This window comes from Aythya marila (assembly GCF_965140915.1).
Source record: "Aythya marila genome assembly, chromosome: 5".
Taxonomy (NCBI): domain Eukaryota; kingdom Metazoa; phylum Chordata; class Aves; order Anseriformes; family Anatidae; genus Aythya; species Aythya marila.
This window is the reverse complement of record NC_139046.1, coordinates 34527783-34551117: the sequence shown is the minus strand read 5'-3', so window position 1 is coordinate 34551117 and position 23335 is coordinate 34527783. Positions and strand designations below refer to the sequence as shown.

Below are 23335 nucleotides of genomic sequence, written 5' to 3'. Positions count from 1 at the left end.
TTATTTTATAGGAGACTGTCTGAGGGCAAATGGTGAACAGAAGTAGTAAGGTTTTTATAAGACACTGGTCTACCTTCTGCTCCCGCCTCTTCTGGGAATGGCTTCTTCTCCATATCTGTGAGTACAGCACCCCCAGAGACCCTCTCTCCATCCCTACTCCCAGCTCTGGAAGATGGAGCCTTTCCTCTTCACCCCCACCCGGCCCTGCCCACTTTCTTTGCTTGCCAGGCTGGGGAAGGGGCCGAGGACCCCCACTGATGGGGGTAAAGTCTGAACAGATGCCAACACAGTGGTGTTTTCTTCTGGTTCTGGGGGTGACTGGGGGAGAGCAGGACACTGTCTACCAATGCTCTTCCTACCAGGATGGTGCTGCCTTTATGTCCCACTACTACTTCAGAGTAGTTACCTACACAGCAACAGCAATCCCATTAGGAAGCTACATGGGCTGCAACCAGCACTTCAAACTGGAAGGGCCTGTTCTGTATCCTCAGGGCAGGCAGCCTGAGCAAGCCTTCGGTGCCCTGCAGGCAGCTGTCTCCATTCTGGATATCTAAACCACTCCAGGAAGAAGCTATTTCCTCTTTGATTTGATTTTATTTTTTTTAAGACATGCCACAGAGACAGTAAGAAAAGCACATGGAAAAAAGTGTCTTCCCCCATCCCTGCACATTCCACCAGTGATAGCCAAGAGCTTTTTATTGGAATCACTGGATCAGACAGGTCTTCACTAATGACAGTTACAGGATATTATGCATGGCCATGACATTCCCCTAGGAACTTCCCTTGGTGAGTTTTGCCCAGATCTTAGAGCACTGGTAATGCATGTAAAATAATTGCCTTTCCCTATTTATATTACTAATTTCACAGCATCTTGCACGATGTTCACTGAAGAACAGAATTCCTTCATAAGCACAGAGCATCACGAAGAACAATTACATATGCTTTTTATAAAACTTAAAACAAAAAACACATTAAACAAACAACAAAATGTATTTGAGAAGTATTCTCAGAACTCTTCCTTCCAAAAAGGAAAACCATTTCAAGTGCACTTTTAGAGTAGTTTCAAATGGGAATCAAGTATTTCAAGTCATCTTCTCCAAGCAGATTAAAACTCAAAATCAAAAACAAAACAACCCAAACCTGCAGGGTATTTTAACAGAAACCTTTATACTACAGAAGTTATTTTTTTTCCCACAGATCTTACTAATGTCTGCTGGCAACATATAACATATTTTAGTCTGATTCCATGATGTTCCTTGCTTTGCTCACTCAGTTTGTGTAGCTTTTATTTGTCCTCTTAACAAATAGCTTAAGAAAGGATACTCTTGATTTCAGAACACTTCCATATTCTTACGGGTAACCCCAACAGCCAAGGAGTACTATTTTAAAAAGAACTATATGCTAGAATTAATAAACGCCAAAGTAATTTTCTTCAAGTAAAAAAAATAAACTCTTTTCATCCAGAATTCATCCATAAACTGGAATAACATCATAAACCATGCATAGCACATTTCATGCACTATGAAATCTTTCTTACACTAATGCTGATTGATGTAAAAGTTACAATACACATTATCTTCTCATGAGAAATGCAATGTATCGGGGAGCAAAAGAGCTTAATTTCATGAGAGGACACAAACCAGACAATTAATTGGGTCAACACAGGGCCTGTTATTCCTGGAATATCTCACTTTAGTCTACAATGTTGATTAGTGCCTTTTGAGCATCACAGGGCAACAGAGGAGCAAAGGCTTTTTTTTTTTTTTTTTTTTTTTTTTTTTTTTTAATATGGAGTGGCTTGCAGATTTATTATAATAGCATCTGTATGTGTGTCAGAGGTTATCACTCCTTCCCTTAAGTGAGTGGTAGTGTGTTCTGGGAGATGGGCTATGTTATGAAACCCATATATATATGAAAATATAAATGCATATAAATAAAATCTTAAGGGAAAGCTCAAATACTTTGTGATTTTTGTTATTCACAGTTAAAGTGGGCAACCACATGCTTTTACGAATAAGGACACCTAAATTAGAGGCTAACCCCAAGGCTTGTACTTTTAAGAACTTTCAGTATTTAATTTATGCAAGTGAGAGCTGTTACTCTTGATCCTATTATATTGTCAATCACTGAGGAATTGGAATTATGGAATAGAAAGATTGTCAGATTTTAAAACTAACAAAAGTCTTTGTTGTAAGTAGCATTTCCTTCCAATTCAGTTTGCTCTTTTACTATTTTTACTGTTTCTAGTAGTCACTGTCTTTTCTAACATACCAAAAATAAGTTACTGTTTTCTTAATAAACCAAAAATAAGTTACTCTAAATTACACAAAGTACTTCTGATGTTCTACTCACAGCAGTATTGTAAAGCAGGCCAGAGTTCTCCTTACTTCACAGATAGGGAAACTGAGGCAGGAAGCTTAGCCATCACCTTAAGGTGTTGTTATATAACAAAGAGCTATTGTTAAAATTAGGGAGTTCACATTTGACAAGAATATACTATTAAAAAATTGCATTTCCCCGGAGGAGTTGAGAAGAGGGGCAGAGGAGATTTGTAATTACTAAAGAGCTCTTTTGGCTCTGGGTCATTAAGCTCTTCGTAAATGTAACTGCTCTATCATTCTTAGACTTAGAAAAAGACAGAAACAAATAAATGAGTTTCCTAGGTCACTTGTCTGCGTATTTGACTGAGACCCAGAAATACAGTCCTGAGGCCCTAAACAAGGCACAATATAGCCATTAGATCACAGGATTCCTTCTGTCTCTCCCAGCCTAATAACTTTATCTTCATTCTTTGCTTTAAAGCTGAAGTCTGACTACAACTGGGAATTGCAGCAACATTGATCATTCACAGTCCTTTCACTGGTCGGAAGTGGGAAAGTTAGCACCTCAACAGTGGGAAAACAACTATTTCCTCCCAGAGAGGGAGTATGTTAATTAACCAGCACTCTCAGGATAAGGCTAACACCATGGCTCAGGTAAACATACACAGAAATACAGATACAATCACCTAGTGGCCTGTAAACTGCTCATAAAAAGCATTATGAACTGAAAAAAAAAAGAGTGTGTAAGCATACGACTTACTGGGAAGGCCACACAGCACATCTGGTCTGGTCTTGTAGTTAAGTCTCATAGAAATATACGTAAATCTTGAAATCAAAAGCGAAGTTATGCATAAATCTTGGAGCTTCTTATCAAGATATATTCACATTTTTCCCAGCATTATAAAAATCATGAATGTTACGAGTAAAAGTAAGTATTACAGCAGTAATGAGCAAAGAATTCCATTAGTGATCCATACAGATCTACCTAGAGATTATTACACAATTTACTGTATCTCATTTTAATGTGTAACTGTATTATATAACATGTATTATACAGTATACTGCCTATGTATAATACAAGCATATAATACATATTGTTATACATTTACAATTTATTACACAGCTCTGTAGCAATGCAGGTGCAGCTTCAGATCTTACCACTTCACAGTTGGGCTGTATGGAATTCCAGCAACACAAAACTATAGGTCATGTCTTGACAGTTTTAAAGTTGATGTACTTGGACTACTGTATTGTATTTCAGGAGCTCTGACAGTTTTTCATTTCTACTATGTAAGTTCTGAGCTCAGATGTTTTAAGTGTCCAGGTTTTATAAATCAGAGCTGAGGTCAGCACCACCAGCCACGTTCTCATTGGGGAGAAGAAGAAAGCCAAGGTCCCATAGGTTCGCTGCAAGAAATAGCAGGAATAGACCTGCCAGGCCAGCAGGAGTGCCATTGCCAGATGAATAAGCACAGCCAAGAGGCGTTGGACGTGATGGATGTGAGAATGGAAACTGTGACCCTGGCACCGCAGCAACAGGCACCAGCACAGATAGGCCATCAATGGTATGTTGAAAAACAACATCTGAAAAGAAGAGTAGAGGAAAATAAGACAATGACCAAGCCAAATATCCTAGGCAACACACATCTGTGCATAGAAAGATAGACAAACACATAAAACTGTCCCATTCTAAGGGCTGACTGCAGTTTCTATAGCTGGAATCTCAGGATGCACTTCTGGGACTCTGCATCTGATACAACTGGGTCTGCTTGTGCCTCAGTCTCAGGCCAAGTATTCCTGCTCACTCCTTTGCAGTGCATGGCACTGATGTTCATCTGACCCTTCTTGGAGCTGGTTCAGGGAGCTTGACTTGGCAAAATACTAGCACAGTAAAAAAACGAAGGCCTCTGTGTGAGTTTAGCTCTCTGACCCAGCTCACTGTGGTGTAAAACAAGTGTTAGCACTGGCACAAGGGAGGGACCCTAAAAGAGGCAACACTGACTCGCTCTGGATTAAGTGTGTCTTTCAGACTAATGGCCACAGGGAAAACCAGAAGGTAGCCAGGTCAGATTGGTGGGAAAACCAGACTCAAGTCTACTTACAGAGTGACACCTACTGATCCTAAGAACTATTGAGTGTGTGAGAGCTGCCCAGGACACTGAGTCCCTTTTGCTTAATGCTTAAGTCCCTTTTGCTTAATCACTGAAACTTGTGTGCAAATACCGCTCCCCCCCCCAAAAAAAAAAAAACAAACAAACAAAAAAAAACACCACCACAGAGAGGAGTAAACCTGTAGAGATGGTCTCTAATCCAGGCATCCAGAGAGTCCAAAGCAGTATCAAACAGAGGAAAATAGAAGTTTGAGAAACCTATGCAAAACCTCCTTCTGTTCTGCAGTTTAAATTTGAAGAAAGATTAGAAACAGCTTGCTATAGTCAGGCATGGCCTAACACTGACTGATCATCTCTATTCTTCCAAAACTCCTTTCTTTATAAAAGTATAAAACAAACAAACAAAAATTCCAGAAGTAAGCTGTTGGTCACCGTTTACCTCTAAATACACACCTGTAAAATCCCAACCACGTATGTCAGACTGCCCTGTAAGAAGAAACCACCAACAAAGATCCCAAAAGAAAAACAGGCCCCCAGCTGGCCATCTACCAGTTCACCTACAAACCATGGTCCTGAAAGAAAGGAAAACAAAACAGAGCACCATCAGAAAATACAATATAGGCATACCTATTTCTCACTAATCCTTAGTACAAAAGGCATAACTGGGTAAAATTATTACTCTATTGCTTGTCTAAAGTAATAAATCTTATCTTTCATTCACATCAAGAATGTTCTTCAGATTGTTGTTAATGAATCATGACCTCTTGGTATGGTCCATCAATGAGTTGTGGAATGCAGTGAAAATATTTTTGATTTCATCTCAGTGACAATTTGTGACACCACAGATAATGTTTTCCTCATGACAGAAGTGTAAACAGATCCTTTCAAATGCTGGCCTTTCCCCAGAATTAAAATAAGACTTCTGACAGTCAGAAACAGTTCCAGCTTGGCTCAGTTTACAAGTCAAAATGGGCAACCTGCACTATGGTATGCATAACTATACTCACTTCCATGAAAGTAGCTATTTTAGTAACATATTATCAAGAATTTTAGCCTATTTCTCCTCTGATATCAGAGCTGAGATGTATTAGTGACTTGTCAAATGAAACATATGTTCCGTACGCTCATTTTATACCACTGTATCCTACTCAGTAAGTGAAACCCAAACTAAACTCAAAAATACTCACTCTGTTTTCAGGGTAGTTTAGTAACTTAATTCACTTTAGGATTTTAAGTCCATCTCTTAACAAGCAAACTTATTTTCTTTGGACATTAACTTCTGAAGTTCCACATCAATTTCATAACTTAAGTAGCTCTTCCCCATTCTGCAAGATGTCAAAAGTCTATTTTTCCATAAAAATCTGATGTGTACTTTAAAAATAGTGATGTTACGTCCTTCAGTACTCTAGGTTACTTACCCAGAATAGTGTATAAATTCAGAAGCAGAATTGAGTAATAGAAGATGTTTGTTTTACTGAAGACATGAAGGGAAAATGAGGTCAGACTCAGAAGTCCTGGCTTTTCTAAACAGAGACAACATTTCAGAAAAATAAACTTGATTCAGGTTGCAACATACATCATATTGGTCTTTCTAAACAAATCTGCACAAATCACCCACTCAGTCTACTAAGAAATATAACAATTATATTTAGTATATCTACAGAAAAAATGCAAGGTAGTACATTTCTATTACTGTGATAATTGGAAATAAAAAATTGGTAAAGTTAACAATCTATGTTAATAAGAGTAGAAAAAGCTGCCATTCTAAATGAGTAGTACACTTACTATATGCAAATAAAACTGCATGACACTTATATACCCAGAAAATAAAGTTAGGTAGAATGAAAACCATGCAGAAAGTTCAAATTAAATGAAAAATAAGAATTCAAAAACAGTAACCGTGCAAACCCAAAAAAGGCAGGTCAGCATGGACTAAATTAACTGGATATTCTTTGATTAGATCTGCTTGGTACTTGATGAAATCTGATAGCAACTCAGATAAAATGAAGACTAGATCTTAAAATATCAACATTTGACAAGAACATCACACTAGCAAAAGAAATCACAACCAATATTCGTCTAACCACAGCATGCAATTCATAGATTGGGGAAGGCTCCAAAGAGCCTTTCAAATGAAGCTGTTTTTTAGAAATTGACCTATTACATGGCTGCCCTTCTCACAAAGGATTGACTCCCAGAGGACATGCTTGAACTTTGGAAATCAAGAGGTCTAAAATTTGTTCACTAATCTGTGAAACACTTTTCATGTTCTACAGAGACCTAGCTGATCATGAAGTGCTAGGTCTTTTCATTTTTAGCTGCTAAATCCCACAAATATAACTGAAAACTTTTTCTATGTGAGAAGTTGCTGTAGTTACCTCAGGATGCTACGTGACTATGGGTGTAAAGGAAGGGAAACATACTGACATGAATAGGAAGGGAGGTGGTTTCCAGAAAAATCTCATTAGTAAGGTGTGGTTCAAACGACTGTTTAAAGGATAAGCACTAGCAGCTTAACAGTATTAATTTTTAATTAACAGATTTATAATGAACAAAATATCAGGTTATGATAGAACTGATCTTAATTTTCATTTCAGAAAGACACAACCCTGCTCATGTTGTTTGCAAAGATCAGCAGAAACTGTTCTTGTAGCAGGAAATCTGTTTCTCTACTCAGGTGACAGCAATACAGACAGAATTGCACAACAGCTGTAGTGAAACAAGCACATTAACATAGAACTGATAGAAAATAAACTACTCCTTTCCCAATGCATCAGATTCTTCAGTGAGAAAATGAAAGCTTTGGACTTCAATTGATTGATTTTTTTTTTTCAACAGATGTCTGAACAAGTTTTTAAACTCTTAATTGACTTTATTTGCTATATTGGAGGTTTTCTTAGAAAAAACAGCATCTTCAAAGAACCTAACCAAAACACACAGTACTGGATGCAAAATGCATATGGTGAAAATCTAGTTATTTATATATTGTTAGTGTCCAGATAAATAGTAAATAGTTTTATGGAAAATTAGATCCTCTAAAAAAAGACATTGATCCGTACCTCTGAGTGCTGGTTTTTGGAGGTATCTGAAAACAATGAGCAAGGCAATCTGAATCAGCACAATCAATCCAAATAGCACACGAGCCTGAAAGAAACAGTTTTTAACTCTTTGCCAACACTGGAGTTTTTCCAGAGTCGACCCATGAGCATGCCTTTTGGACACTGACAGAATGATACAGAGATTTCTAATGAAACACATACTCAAAACGTCTTGGTACCATTGCACTGAGAAGTAAAAGAAACTTAAGAGTTTCTAAAAGTTACTGGACTTGCATCTTACTGACTTGGAATGAGTTGGATGCATGACAGCAACATAACCAAATCTTCCAAAAATGGTGCTTGTAAAACACATCCATTGAAGGAGTGTAATACAATTCCTATATAAAACATTTTCTAAATACTGTCCTGTATAGAACTGCAGTTAGGACACTGTAGAAAATATAGTTAATTGATTAACAAAACCAACATAGTATTGTAATTAGCTCAGAATTACTATCTACAGTAATGTAACCTTTATTATGTTATTCTATTATTCTATTCACCTTAATCATTATGATAGTCCTTCTTTCCATGTACATATAACATGTCTGGATATAATCTGGAACTTACTGAATTAAGTGGGAATTATGCCTTCCTCTTTGCTAGTTATAATGGCAGCAGCTGATGTGAGACTTTTTTGGCATTCTTGCCAGTACACACATTACAGAAGATCACAATGGAGTTTTCTTTAACCTAATGTTTTTCCATTATCTCCACTACCTTGTTTTCCATTTCTTGCTTGCATAAAATGCGTGTATACTTGTGCCTCAAAATGGACAACTGTTGAAACCACAGAAGGCAACTGCTTGCATGAACCACTGTGGCACATTCACATTTGAAGCATGCACCTTGAGAAAATAAACTTGAAATACTTGTGAAGTTCCAACATCATCACATCTGATAAAAGCAAAGTGCATTCAAATCTTGTAGGAATTTGGAAAATGCTTCCTGAAGTCTCTGGGGAAATCAGCACAGAATGACACGTTTTGCTGAAAATACTTACTAGAACATAGTGGTCAGTAAGAAGAATAACAGATGGCAAAATGCCAAATCTAAGAGACAGGTTTTCTTCCATAGAAAATATATGACCCCGTTTGCTAACTCTTCCTGAAGCATCCTAAATTGAGATAAGAAAGCAATTAGAAACCAGTAGTGCCAACATAACAGATTTTAAATAAATAACACAAAAGTCAAGTTAGAGTAGCTAGTTAGCATCTACAAGTTTTCTGGAAAGATCTGATTAATATGGTAGTATGCCAGGTATGCAATTGTCAAATACTTCTACCTACACAACACTGATTATTGACAATCTGGTAATTTCAAGTAAATTTGTGATCGTGATATTATACTCTGAAAGTGATGCATATGAGACCATTTCAGAGATTCGGTAGTTTGAAGGTGAGGCTTGGTGAGGCACTGGAACAGGTTGCCAGGAAGCTGTGGATGCCCCATCCGTGGCATCCTTTGGGCAACCTGGTCTGGTGGGAGGTGTCCCTGCCCATGGCAGAGGGGTTGGAACAAGGTGACCTTTAAGGTCCTTTCCCACACAAACCATTCTGTGATTCTATGATTCCAACTTGTGAAAGACAGTGACTATTTATTGGCCACCACAAACACCTGCTTTGAGAAGGCTCAATTCTAGCTAATAACCTGTCTTAAAACATTTTAAAGCTTTGTTGTACTTAGTTTCAAGCATATTTGCTAGTTATAGTACAACTGACACAGTATCCTCAAAAACACAATCCAGTAGGGCATTTTCACCCCCACTTGTTATGTTTTCTTTCCTGATTTCCTTTTTTTTTTTTAAAAAAAAAAAGTTCTTTTACATTTGTGCATGTATAACACTGATACCTTATCTCCCAGGACAAAATAAACTGTCTATTTATATTAAAGAATTTGGTATGTTTACTGTGATTACACCCAAAACAGCAGCATTTAGACAATCCCAGAAACAATGTAAACTAATCAATTGTTCTTATTTTCTCTACGGGTAATCAATACAAGTTAAGACTTCCATCCTCCTCTCTTTCACAAAATTACTCGTTAACTGGATGTAATAGTGGCTTATGGCTGGAGAGGAGAGGAAATGAATTTTTTGGGAGTTCCATTCAGTTATCTGAAAACAAGCACATAGTCGCAAAGCATATTATTGCTATGCAGGCCTGTATAACAGTCTTCAAAAGTTACTCAGTTTTGTGCATGTATTTTCATCATCAAGAAAATTTGACTATAAAATCCATCTTTCCTAAATAAGGCATCACAGAAATCAGTAACAAGCTAGGAGACAGAATGCTGACAGCACAGAGAGGCCATAGGGGTCGGGAAGGAGAAAAGCATTATTGTCTTTGTCCTGTGAGAAATAATGCCTGGCTGGGTTCCACCAGGCAGGACAAATCTGACTTTCCCATTACTATTGTGCAAATGTGCAGAATGTTAGAACAGCCTGATTGGGTTCTTTGACACTTGAAGGGACAGAAAAAAAAATCTGCTCCACAAACAGAAGCATAGACATACAAATGCTTTTTTCCCCAGCAACCTAATAGCAGTTAGGTTTGATGTTCAGGGAAACAGAAACCATATTCAGTAGCAGCCTGTAAGGAAACATGAAATTAAGCAAACAAAGATTAAAAAAAAAAAAAGAGACAGCATTATCCCAATACTTTATTGATGTTTTAGTGCTCAGTAATCAGTCAATTTCATTTAATAAAAAATCGACTGGTTTTTGTAATCAATTAGATGCATACGAAAGGAAGCCTGTTTCATGTATTTTGTTCCTAGCTATGTGATGCAGAAGGGTGATGGAGCACACATGACAACGTAGAGACTCACACACAATGCCAATGGGTATCTTACCTGGACAATCACATCTATTTGATGGGACCCTTCACTGTAGTTTTGCGGGTTCCACTTCAGCACGTAGAGAGGGCCAGATGCCTGATGAGCATTCCCCAAGTGAACTCCATCTATGTAGACTTGGACAGAGGTAATAACAGAAGGAGAGAAGGCCAGAATTCTAAGGATTGAACAAACAGCAAAATAAACAGATTTGTTACAGGACTTGCAGATTTGTCATACTTTCCTGAAGAGAAGTCCCTAAAGATAATGATACCTTATACTTAAGAATCCAAAGGAGATAGAAGTGAAAATGGTAAAGTATCTGTAAGCAAAATGTAATATGCTAACTCTTTCTTACAACTAAGAAAAGAAGTTCTATAAGGTATTGTGCAAAAACAACAGGATAGAAAACTAGGCTGTTGAACAGACAAAAATGGAGATCCTTTGGTCTCAGCAAAAATAATCTCAGAACTCTTGCTGTTGAAACATTTGCTAACATTAGCCAGATGCATCGCCCTACACACATACAGATGCGCACTCAAATAGCTGGAGATTTCATTGAAAATTGCCAGCCTCTGAAGTCTTTTGTTGTTGAATGGAATACCTTTTTTCTTTGCTGTTTTTGATTCTTTGTTAGTCAGAGTACATTACAAAGACCTTCCAATCTTTGCAATGGAATTTATGAGAAACAGAGTGGAACGCAGGATTGGTATTACGGATTTGAGATACCAACAAACGTGGTATCACTTGACAGCACTTATACCAGAGAGACAGTAATACTAACATAATCTCAATATATTGCACACCTGTCTTCCACTTCTGCTAATACGAAAGGTATTGGGGAGCACATCAGTCAAATGAAGGAGCCTCTTACTGTTATTGTGAACTATTCTACCAGTTCCTATATTAAATATAATCATGAGAAAATTCAGATAGGATTCTAAATAGGAAACTGGAAAGTAGGCAGCCTTAGTAGGACACTGCTTCCTGAATGGAGAAGTATGACAAAAGTTATTTTGAGTGTAATTCTATGTATTCAATATGCCTGTATATTTTATACCTATTGGTCTAATAACAAATGTTAGGTATTGAAAAGTGCATAAAGATTTGGAACACAGAACATAAAACAAAAAGATAGAAATTAAAAAATTGAGACCTTTAAAACAAACAGGAAAACTGGTAGAGACTTAGGTTTTAATATTTAATATCTAACAAATTTTTGTAATATACCAGGGTTGTAAAACTGAAAACAGAAGGATAAGAAATCTAAAGTGAACAGAAAAATGCATAAACAAAATCCTGAAATAAAGGAAGGCAATGTGAACATGTGAAATTGATGAAACAGATTAAGTATTAATCAAACCCTACCAGGTGTGGCCACACACAAAAAAAAAAAAAGGTTTCAGTGGAAATAACCACACAAACAAAACAAATAGCAATTAGTGCTATATAATCTGTTTTTATCACAGTTACAATACAAAGTGAGTTCTCAGGAACAGTTTTACAGAGAAAAGCAGTTTCTGAGAATAGTGGACATTTTTTTTTAAGGCCTATGTTATCATATAAATATATATACACACCATGACCACAAAAAGACACCAACTATTAAAATATAGTAAAATACTGTCAAATATTGTACAAATCAGATTACAGGGTACCTGATATGAGTGGAGTGAAGAATTTTTACTAGTGGTTCATGAGAAGAACTGCTGTAAAGGCGGGATTTGGGATTGGTGATGAGAACTGCAGGCCATTCTTCAAAGGTAAGATCTGTGAAACTAAGGAGGTCATGATCAAATGCAAGGATTCGGTACCTAGGAGGGAAGAAAGATAATTTTGTTGATGCAAGTATTGCATGCGTAGCTGATTCACATGCTTCTCAAGTTCCTAAGCAGAATTTGTTTGATTTATTTTCCATTTATTCTCTTCTGTACTTGATCATATGTTGTCACAAATAGATTTCTACACAACTTTGATTTAACAGCAATTTTAGATTTATTTTATATTAAATAACAAGATTAGATTATATAATCCTTAACAGTACTTAATCATCAACCAATTTAACATAATGATTCAAAGGAAGTTACTACAATTAAAATAGTGACTTAGTTAAGGATTTGAGAAGGGCAAGGTTCACACGACAGTTACTACATAGCTGAACAAACTTCAGCTGACTGCCATAGTAACTGCACAGATACTTACCTCTGATGAAGTTTACCCAATTATAAATCACTGAAGCACTACTCAGAATTGGAAATGCCAAGGTTTATTGAATTTTGCATATGATTCAGATGAATGTTATGTTAAAGAATTCAAATATAATGTCCATTTCTGCAGTGCAAGGGCAAGTACACCAGTCAAAGACCCGTGTACTTTCTCCTGTACACACGAGTATCTTTCGTTGCATTACTGCAGAACAAAACCTAACATACTACCATACATCCCACATAGAATTATATGCTTTTTCACGTGCTGCTAAGGTAACAGCAGAAGTAGATTGTTTTTATTTCTAGAATTCCAACAGCTAGTCCAGAGCATGGCACTTTGAAGTGTTGATGCTAAATTTTATCAGTGTTTGCCTACTTTGAATACTAAATACATATTAGATGGCATGTTTAGATGCTTTCTTTTTAGTTTATAAATATCAAGAATGAATCAAGACATTGGTTTGCATAATTTATTAGCTATTGCTATCAGGAAAAAGATTACCAAAATTACATAGAGATATTTTTCAAAAACATTAATAGTAATAATTGGATAGACTGACATAATGCTTTCTTGAGATTCTCCAAACAGCATAAAAGGGAATTAAAGTAGGACCAGGTAGGTTCCACATAATTTCTTCACAAAGGATTTGCTTACCTCCTATTATCCATCCAGTCTCCCAATTCCAGTTCCAGAGTGCCACCACGGTGTTGACTGTGCAAGGCTGGCATCAGCCCACCCATTGTATGGAGATGTCCACATAAATAAGCTGTGGCAGAACTAATAAAGAAAATAAGAACTGTGATTATTTGGGTGGGGAGGAAATGCCACTGCAGAAAACCTATGAAGTGACCGACATATGTGAAGAGAAGCAAGAAACGTACTTCACACTGAAAAAAAATCTTACCTCATTAATGTTCGTATTCCTGGGGCTGGGGAGATGATTGTTGAGGTGGGATAATGGCCAAACCAGATAGTATGATTGCTGTAGAGGCTTTCTGTTGCCATCATGGACAGCTCTTGCATTTGACTCTGAAAAAGACAGGTGTTTGGAAAAAAACACACAAAAACAGAACAAAAAAGACAACCATTTACCATTTAGGTTACTTAGAAAGAACAGCAGAAAAAAATGCAGAAAGAAACTAACAAAGAATGCAATTCATCTGTTAACTATAGAGAACACCCACATTTGCTTCAACAAACTGCACTGTTAACTAAAAATCTATGTTGGAAAAAAAAGAAAAGATACTCAAATGTCTTGCAATTGATCAGAAGAAAGGTGGGATATAAAGACCAACTTTGGTAAATTATACTTCTATCTTTTCTACTGCTTGTTTGTATAATCCAAGAAGATACACTTGAGATGATTTTACAAATGTATTTACCTTGCCATTACTCCCCTATTATCTCCTGACTTGCTTAACAGCCTTTTTTAGGCATGACAGATCCCAGAACCACACACCTTACGATTCAGTCATTTAACTGCAGGAACTATGATACTGAATCTTGAAAATATTACTCAGCCATTGCTGTTAATGTTAACCAAAAATAACACTTCACACATCAGGTAGAATTTCTTTTGCATTTGTTTGAATTCCAGTCTTTTTGACATCAACCAGTTCAGAGAGACTTCTAATACCAGTAAAATCTCAAAGACTTAACAGAGGAGGCAGGAAAACTAAAGCCAAAGAACACAAATCTACTCCTTCACCATTTTGGAAATCATCTTTTAGTATAAACCAGAGGAAAATCAACATACTATTCTCCTTCCTACCTGAAAAGCAATGCTGTAATGCATGGATAAAGGAAACAGAAATAAAAGCTATATTAAAAAATGGATGCGGTATAACATTGAGTTACTGCAACAAGTTTATGAAGTGAAATTAATATTTCACTTGCCTTTATGAATTTGGACTTTAAGAATGTTCTTACATTCTTAAACCCAAGCTATACAATCAAATTAATAATATAAATGCTGTTTATTTTTCAAATTCCTGGCAGAGGTTTAAACCTTAACACGGTTCCAAGTACCTACTGCCCCATGGCTACCTTTTCTCTTTACCTTCAGATTTCTGCAAAAATCTGCAACTTATATTCTCTGGACTCCTGCTGCTGGTTAATTAGCAAGCAAACGCTTGATTTATTGCGACCAAGAACTGGAGCTCCACACTGAACTGCACTTCTTCTCTCCTTGAGAGTTTGTCTGCAAAGTTACTACACCCTACAGACATGCCTATGAATTACAGTAAACAATGAGAATGCTACCATACTTGGCACTCCTACATCATCTTTCATCTAATTATCACCAAGTACTTTACAAACATTTAATTAAATGTTGAGTCTCCTTTAGACAAGATTAGAAGAACATTTTACTTATCATTGAGGCAGTTACCACAGGCAGAATATGACATCTGTTTACCAGAACACAATTACTATGCAATACTTCAGGAGACTATCCACAGAACAACAAATGTACGAACAAACTACAACGAAAATCAAAAGGGGAGCAAAATGTTACCTAAACTGATATTTGATTTAAAGATTGGGCTTAGTGTTATTATTTAAAAACAAAACAAAACAAAACAACAACAACAACAACAAAAAAAAAACACACAAAAAAAACCCAACAACAGTAATCTTTACAGTCTTGGAAGATCAGGATCTCACTTCCTTAGATGACGTATTTCTTTTATCAGTGGAATAACATGGAATATAATGCTATGAGTTAGTGCAACTCTCTCATCTGCAAGCATTAATAGAAAACATCTAGCAAAGAAAACAGGTGTGAAATAGGATTTTTTTTAAAAAAGCTTTACAGCATATAAAGAACTTATTAATAAGCTTGTCTAAACGTTAAGAATCTACTGGCAGTACCCTATAAGACAAACCTAATTCAACATTTTTATACTGGATTATTTCTTGACAGAAAACACTGATACTCTACATGTTAACAGAAACATTCATTTTTCTAAACAAAAACTTCATGTGTGTATTAACTTTAAAACGTAGCAACTCTTTCAGATAAGCACAAATCTTTCAGACAATTTTTCTTTGTAAAAGACAAGAACACAAACAGATTCATACACTATAGAAGCACCATAGCCAGCAAAACAGAATGCTAAGATCTCTGAAATACCATATTTAAAATCCCAAAGAAATTGTAGGGTCTCTTTGGGCCTGGGCTGAGCGTGGCATCCACACAGATGAATGAATAGTTCCCAAAAGAGGTGGTGTGGATATAATGGAAAGAGCCATCTTTGCGCCAGGCAGAGTATTTCCTGAATAAAATAAAACGAAAATATCACTGTTAGAAAAGCTTGCAGCAATGACAAAGACAATATGTACAAAACATGCAAGACTTCTTGCATTAGATCGAACCCCATTACTTCAGCAAAGTCTCCTCTTAAAAATCAATGGCATTGAAAACCCTGTACTTCAAAGAAGATGCATTATACTTCTAATGCCCTAAACACCCTTTCACAATGTTTATTTTCTCAAATTAACGTTACTTTTGAGAACATCACGAACTTTAAGAGAACTGGAAACTCAGTACCATAATACTAAGATTTCAGTCTTGAGTCTCACTTAAATTACGTACAGCAATTGAATTATCCTCTGCTCATGCTGAGCCTGTATTTTTACCTCTGCAAGTGACAGTGTTCTAGGGGTGTGCAGCAAAGAATGACCAATTTGTTCATGTATCACATAGGGGCAAGCAGACATTGATTTTCTGTTGTTCAGACAAAAAAAATACATTATTTTTTTTTTTTTTTGATTGTTTAACATCATGTGGTGTTGGAGAAGAAAAGGCTTCCACAGAACTCCATTTCACTCTGCCATCTCCCTTCTCTGTCCTTAGAGTGTGGCACATTAAGAGAATTTTTAGGTAATCTTTGTATTTTATTCATGCATAGGATTAAATATGCATTGAAATAAAGTTAAGACAGTTCTACCTTTTAATAACACTTAGTAGCTTTTGAAGATTCTTAGAGCCTTTCTTCAGTCCTAGATACTAAGTATGATAAGTCTCCAATGAGTTTCTTTTATCTTATGATGACTATAGTGAAGCAAAAACCATAATGAGAATACATTTGTTTTGCAACAGATTTAAATAAGCAAAGACTTGTTAACCTCACATTTGCTCTCAAATTCTTACGGTGAAATTTCGTTTTCACTCTAAGGAAAATCCCTTTTGCTAGCACTGCATCTTTAGTGTGGACTAGAGGAAGGTGATCCATAGATCCTTCCAAACAGTAAACATGTTGAGGCCAAATCCCAGCAGCAGCGATTCAGGGATGATCCTGCAGATTTACTAATGCTACATCTTCCCATGTGATTCACTAGGGCTTCTGATAGCAGCCTTAAATTAAATAGACCGGAGTACTAATAGATACTACACTGCTATGTTGCCATAATTGCAGTAAGTGATACAGGGATGTGCACTGAACTATCCCATGCAAAAGCCTCATTAGTGCCACACATTCCTCTCTTCATGGTAAATCCACATCTGAATTCCATGTTCTCCTGCAAGTAAAGCTGTTGTAGGATACCATCTCCGTGAATTTATGGGAAAATAATCTGCTCCTACTGGGCCATGAAGCAAATCGGTGAACCATCTGAAACTGAAACTCTGCTATTATTGAAGAATTAATAGGTTAAAAGCCTGAATTCAAGGAGAATTTTGATTTTTGATTTTTAAGTCCTCCCCCAATTCTAAAGAGTCAAAACTAAATGTGCCACCAGAATTAGTAGACAAGATTTTGTGTAGAGGTGTCAAGGGCAGGAAAAAACAAGGAACTAAATATGAGTCACAGGTGAGGCTACCTCCCCAATGTACAAAAAACAAAGAGCCAAATGAAAAGGTGAAAGCTTCCTGATCATTTATAATTAAATCTCCAATGAGATACTGAGTATTTAAGTTCCTCAGAGAACTTAAATTCCTCAGAAGATTTGTCCACCCATCATACTTTGTATCCTTGCATCTCTATTTCTATTTATTTTTTTCTAAAAAACCACAAATCACTCAGATGTGAAGAAATGGCTCAGATAAAATTTAGACCCATATCAAGTGAAAAGCCCTTGAGCGAGCAGAAAGAACCAAAAAATGTGTTTTGTTGCTTTTTCTTTTTTTTAATCTGAGGATGAAAAGACTCTTCAAAAAAATAGTTTTACATACATGTCAAAATTGTACACATAATGCACAGAACATTTCCTAGACACAAAGACACTTACAACGCATGCAATTACAAAACATACAGGAATAAGAAGCCTGAGAATAGAATTCTCTATTCTCTGAATCTATCCTACTCTACTAATTGGCAATGGGAACAGCAAATATGGTCATTGCTGTAAAAAAAAAAAAAAAAAAAAAAAAAAAAAAGTCAGTGAGAAAGCATTTGTGACAACTGAAAACAGACTATCGTTTAGCAATTTTGACCTTCAATAAAAGACCACGTGTGGTAAATAAAATACCTGTAGTAATTCTGAACACTATCCAGGTGTGGAATGTTGAATGAATCTGTAAGGGAGAGAAAAAGAAAATGAAGACACTTTCATATCAAATTGAGTAATTTGTATTTTGATGTCCTGATGTTGAGATGAGTGTCTCAGCAGACAACGGCAAGCTATATTTTAGAAAAAGCACAATTGGTAAGCAGACTATCCAGGTGCGCAGTGAAAACATTACATACTTCATGCAGCTGACCTAAAAGTGTGAATAGTTTTCTCCTTGAGGTTTCATTTCAAGGACAAAATTGTTGTGGAGATGTAAATTCTCATTTACTGGCTAAGAGCTAGTCACATGACTACAGTTTGGCCACAAACTGTTTCTGAAGCTTTTCAAGTTCAGTGGGTTACATAGAGACCTAACTCATCTAGGGAAAATAAAGTTGCAATAGCATCAGAGACTAGCATATATTAAAGAATAGTTGTACTGTAACTGGGGTCCACATCTCTGCTATGGTTGGTTAACAGAAAACTTCTAGGGAAATGCGATTAAGTATTATGGGCTATATATGACAAAGAATGTACTCCTCATCCACCACCCCAGTACTAGGCTTTCTAGTTTTGCCTTTCCTGTATAAAGCAGCTGTTACAAGGTTATTAGCTTGTGCTTAAATGTTTAGAATGAGAACTAAAACTCACAAACTTCCCTGAGTTCTTTCTACTAAAAGGAAATTGATTTTGTTTCAACTGCTGAGCATGTGCTACTTTTTAAACTGAAACTGTTGGAGGAGGTCTGTGAGAAGTAAATTAAAACCATTTCTTCAGTAGGATAAGGTTACAGGTTGCCCTTGCATTGAAAGATGGGGCATATAAAATCATGACTAACATCTGAAGCTACATTCTACCACTTGCCATGCAAAGCATGGCAATAAACTAAGAGTCTTACTTCCCTCTTACCAGAAGTTCAGTAAGTGCCTCAAATGTGCCCTTAGTGGAGCAGACACTTGGATGGCAAGTCTTTCTACTGACTCATAACCACCACTAATATGCTAGCGACTTCTAACAATTTACCTCCATATTATAACTTACTTAAATTATCTCTATAATCACAGGAAAGGAAAAGATGTTTCATTTCCTTCTTACCATGATTGCCTTTGATGTCTATCCACTTGGTTTTTTCCATGACCCTTGATCTCTTCAGGATTGACTGGTAAGTTTTCCATTCGACTTCTACCTGCTCAGATCCCAGTTTATCTTTTGTCTTAGCATCTGTCAAGTCACCTGCAAACGTACAACAGTGAGATGTAACGAGAGGCCTATGCAGTTCTCACAAATGCTGTAACTAGTCAAGAATGCAATCCAAGCTTCCTAGTGTAAGGCCGCAGGCCTCCTGTGTACGATCTGGACATTCCTGTCATCTGGTTACTGTAAGGGTAAATGCCTTCTAATGAAAGTGCAGGAGGCTATTCAAGTGTCTATCACACGTCACTACAGCACTTTTACTGATGCCAAGCTAAAAGATGCATTCCTTCTACTTGAAAATTCTAGTCATAGACTTTAACTTCACACCTTCTGTATTCCCTTAAGCTCCAACTAGAGTTCAAACCATTCTCAGTTTGTCCATATCATAATGCCTTCCTGCAGAGTTAGTTAGAAGATGAATGCTAACTATTTCTGAGCTCTTAACTTCAAAAGCAAGCAGCAGATAAGGAACTGTAGAAACAGAAGAAGTCCAAACCTAGCACAAAAAAAATAATAATCTAAAACCTTATGTATAGCAACAGCTCAAAAGTCTTTCAATTTGTTTGCCAAAACTTAATCGATTTCAGTAACAGTAGCAAGGTATCAAATGAAACAGCAAGGTTTATTTCACCTGTCTTGGTATAACGTGTTCAAACAGAAACCGGCAGTAAAGTCTCATGTTGATTCACAGCTCTTTTCTACACAAATAAACACAAGTTGTTCTGATACAGAATACCTGAGAGATAAACTGACTCTTAACGACTAATCAGAAAGACTGCTCACTTCTGTAACTTCACATGCAAAGGATGACATAGAATCACCACTAGGAAAGAAGATAACTACTAATCACAACTAAGGTTTAGTGACAAATATGGGGAGAAAACAATAGCTATATTGCATGATTATATCTCAGTTATACATAATAGTCTAAATTCACCACCAAATTCAAGATATTAAGCAAAAACGAATCCCATTACATTTACAAGTTAATTTCTTCTGCTGCTATCAATCTACTTTCACCTGCACTTCTACTTCCACTGCTTAAGATACCTTATAACTTTAAGGCTCTATTTTGAGATCAGAAAACTTTGGTTTTTTTTGCTCTTCCTTTGGCAGCACATTCAAGAGGAAAATGACACTTCTTAAATGCTTACCTGTTGCTAGAACAAGTGCTGGCTGAATTACATCAATTGTTTCAGAACAGAATTTTTCAAAGTCAGTAGCACGTTTGGGATCCCGAAATCTACTTATATGAATATCTGACACCTGCAAAAGAGAGAAAAATGACACCTTGTCCCAAACAGCAGGTTACTGCTGCCCATTATTGTCTAGAATGCCTATTAGGCACTATGTAAGAAAAGCATTTTTCCTACAAGAAAGGTGAAAGAGCCCTTAATATAAGGTTATAGTACAGAGATGGTAATTTAGTTCACATTCAGAGGAGATATTCCTGTGGATGAGAGGAAAAACACGGCAGGAACTGCTTGGGGAAGAACTTGATCCCATGGCCTAGGCTAGACCTGTTGAGTCACCAGGGAGTTTGAAGCCCGTTTCCCACAACATAATCTGGCACAACGTTGGATTTAGTGCTTGATTAACTTCCAAGTTAGGTCAATGATAAAGCAGCTGTTAAAGGGCATGTCTGAAAGAGAACAGAGCCACTTGAAAGTAAAGCCAAGTCTCAAATTAGCTGTGCTGTGACCTATCCTTGGGAGAACTCCACTGGATGTAACTTAACCAGAGAGAAGATGGCAAGAGGAGTACAGAGCTGGGCATGCTGCTCGTCAGTATAGCTCTGGAGCTGTTATACACTGCCATAGTTGACTCTCTTTAAGATAAAAAACTCAAAATAGAGGCTTTATCTACCTTAATTCAAGCATGCCTCTCTTTTTGAAATCTGTTCTCCAGTAAAGATAAGCCTTAAGTCACTTAAAGGAAAATTACTGGAAATAGAAAATACACAGCAATTGGAGAGAACAAAAGGACTAATAATACACCGGCTTACACGCTGAGTGGTGCCTGCGGCTAATACATGTAGAGAAAGTGCTCTTGAGTTTTAGAACAGAAGGGAAATAGCAGAAGCAGCCTATTTGTTAGAAGGAGCTGCACAGCAACTTCTGTGACATCTCAGCAGTCAATTGCCTGCAAATATGTAAAGGTTTATGATTAGTTATACACTAAGTGCTCGAGGAATGCTGTGGGGAGCAGAGTCAGGCAGGAGCCCACAGAAGCACCCAGGTGTGACAGTTCACTTCCAAGACCATGCCAGACTAACAAGTATCTCACATCCAATCTGGAAACAAGGCTACGTGTGTGTAAAACCAACCAGGCATCACTCCTGTACTGGTCCAGCACGTCTTGATGCTAACAACAAAAAGCCACGTGTAATATTTTCTCCATCACAACTTTCCTAAACTTTGGAAGAGGAGAGTGGCAAGCAGAGGCTAGATTTCCTAGTAGAGCATTATATAATTCAGGATAGGGCCCTGATGCAATATAGGAGATAACGCAGCAATTAGGAGAGCTTTAATTACCACATACACCTTACCTCTCGGGCAGCCTAGCAGGCTGGCCGGACACCTGTGGGACAGCAGCGGGGCGGAGGTGCCACAGCTCCTGATCAAACCGAGCCGTGCCCAGCCCAGCCCAGCCCAGCCGAGCCCCTCACAGCTCGGGGGGCTCGGGCAGCGCCCTCCGCCACCACCGAGCCCCCTCAGCGCGGCGCCCCCCGCCCCGCCGGGCCGTTACCCACCCCCGCTGCCCGCTCACCTGCACTGCCCACAGCAGGTTGGCGACCTCCGCGCCGGGAGCCGGCTGAGGGGCTCGGGGACGCCGCCGCCCCACCGGAGCCGGGCGCGGAGCCCCCGCGGGCGCGTACCAGTCGAGCAGCAGCGCGGCAGCGGCGGCTGCCAGCAGCGCGGCGGCCACCCTCAGCATCCCTCCCCGCCGCCGCTGCCTCAGGCGGCCTCCGCTGCCCGCCGCCGGGCAGCGCCGCTGGCTTCAGCACTTCCGCCGCCCGTCGGGCCGCCCCCGCCGCGCCTCTATGGTTGGCTGGGAGGACCCGTGCCGGCCCCCTCTGTGGGGGGAGCTGCCCGCTTCCTCCCGGGTTTTACCGGATTTGGTGTTTTTAAGGGGAATTCCGCCCGCCGGCGGGGCTGTCGCCGCAGGGACGATAAAAGCGCAAGGAGAGGAGATGGGTGGCTCGTCCCGTCTGCCCATCCAGCCCCACACACCGACATCCTCTCTTGGCTTTCTGTCACCGCGCAGAAAGCTGACTGACTTCTTTTGCTCGTGACTTAAAAATTCATTTTAGGGCCTTTAGGAGCCTTTTTTAGGGCCTTTTTTTTTTTTTTTTTATATATTTTATATTAGCATAACTTCTTCTAAGAGTCTCATAGTTAAACAAAATTGTAACTAAAAGATGCAGCCACGCAAGATGTTTGCCTCACAGCAGAGGGGACTGCAGGCAGTCCTCCCAATGCTTGAGCTTGTTTGTTGCTATCTTGGCATTACAGCCTTGCTTCTCTTGCTGGACTACATCAGAAACTTGATTATACAATTACTGGTGTTGATACTAAAACATGAGGAGGACTCTTCAAAATCCATAGCAGTTGCAGTCTAAACTTGGCTGTTGCACAAACAGCACTGCTGGTTACCAGTCAGCTGTGCTGTCAGATAGGGTTGGGTACAAATTTGCAACACATTCAAAGAAAAAGAGATGAAGCTCTGTATTGATTTTTAATTGGCTCATTGGCAATGAGTAAAGCTACAAAATTCAGTCAGTTATATTCTGTGCCTAAAGCTGACACAGTCGCAATATATACACAGTAATTCTAAGTGTCAGATTTCAGTAAGATAAATAAATGTGCAGTGACTTTTCATAATTACCCCCAAGATTTCTATACACCATGTTCATTGTTCAGCTTACTTTGAATCTGCTCTGTTCAAGACATCTAATTCAAATTGGGCACCTCTATTTGCCTTCCACAGGTACAGTAACATAATTGCTACTAAATTAACATTACTTTATGCCATTTTCATGTACGTTTTCCTAGTTGTTTGACTCTTCTTGATATAG

At 38.0% G+C, this 23335-nt stretch overlaps 1 protein-coding gene across 1 annotated transcript; it reads right to left on the bottom strand.

The window, feature by feature from the left end:
* Positions 1-199: 199 nt before the first annotated feature.
* On the bottom strand, positions 200-22236 carry TMEM62 (transmembrane protein 62). Its single transcript, XM_082761963.1, has 14 exons — positions 22027-22236; positions 20412-20523; positions 19159-19296; positions 18043-18088; positions 15707-15848; positions 13478-13602; positions 13228-13350; positions 12024-12179; positions 10384-10543; positions 8534-8647; positions 7492-7576; positions 5851-5955; positions 4886-5004; positions 200-3905 (listed from the first exon to the last, which is right to left on the bottom strand). The coding sequence occupies exons 1-14, from the start codon at positions 22192-22194 to the stop codon at positions 3579-3581; spliced, it is 1920 nt and encodes a 639-aa protein (XP_082618089.1). The 5' UTR covers positions 22195-22236; the 3' UTR covers positions 200-3578.
* Between the last annotated feature and the right edge of the window lie 1099 nt (positions 22237-23335).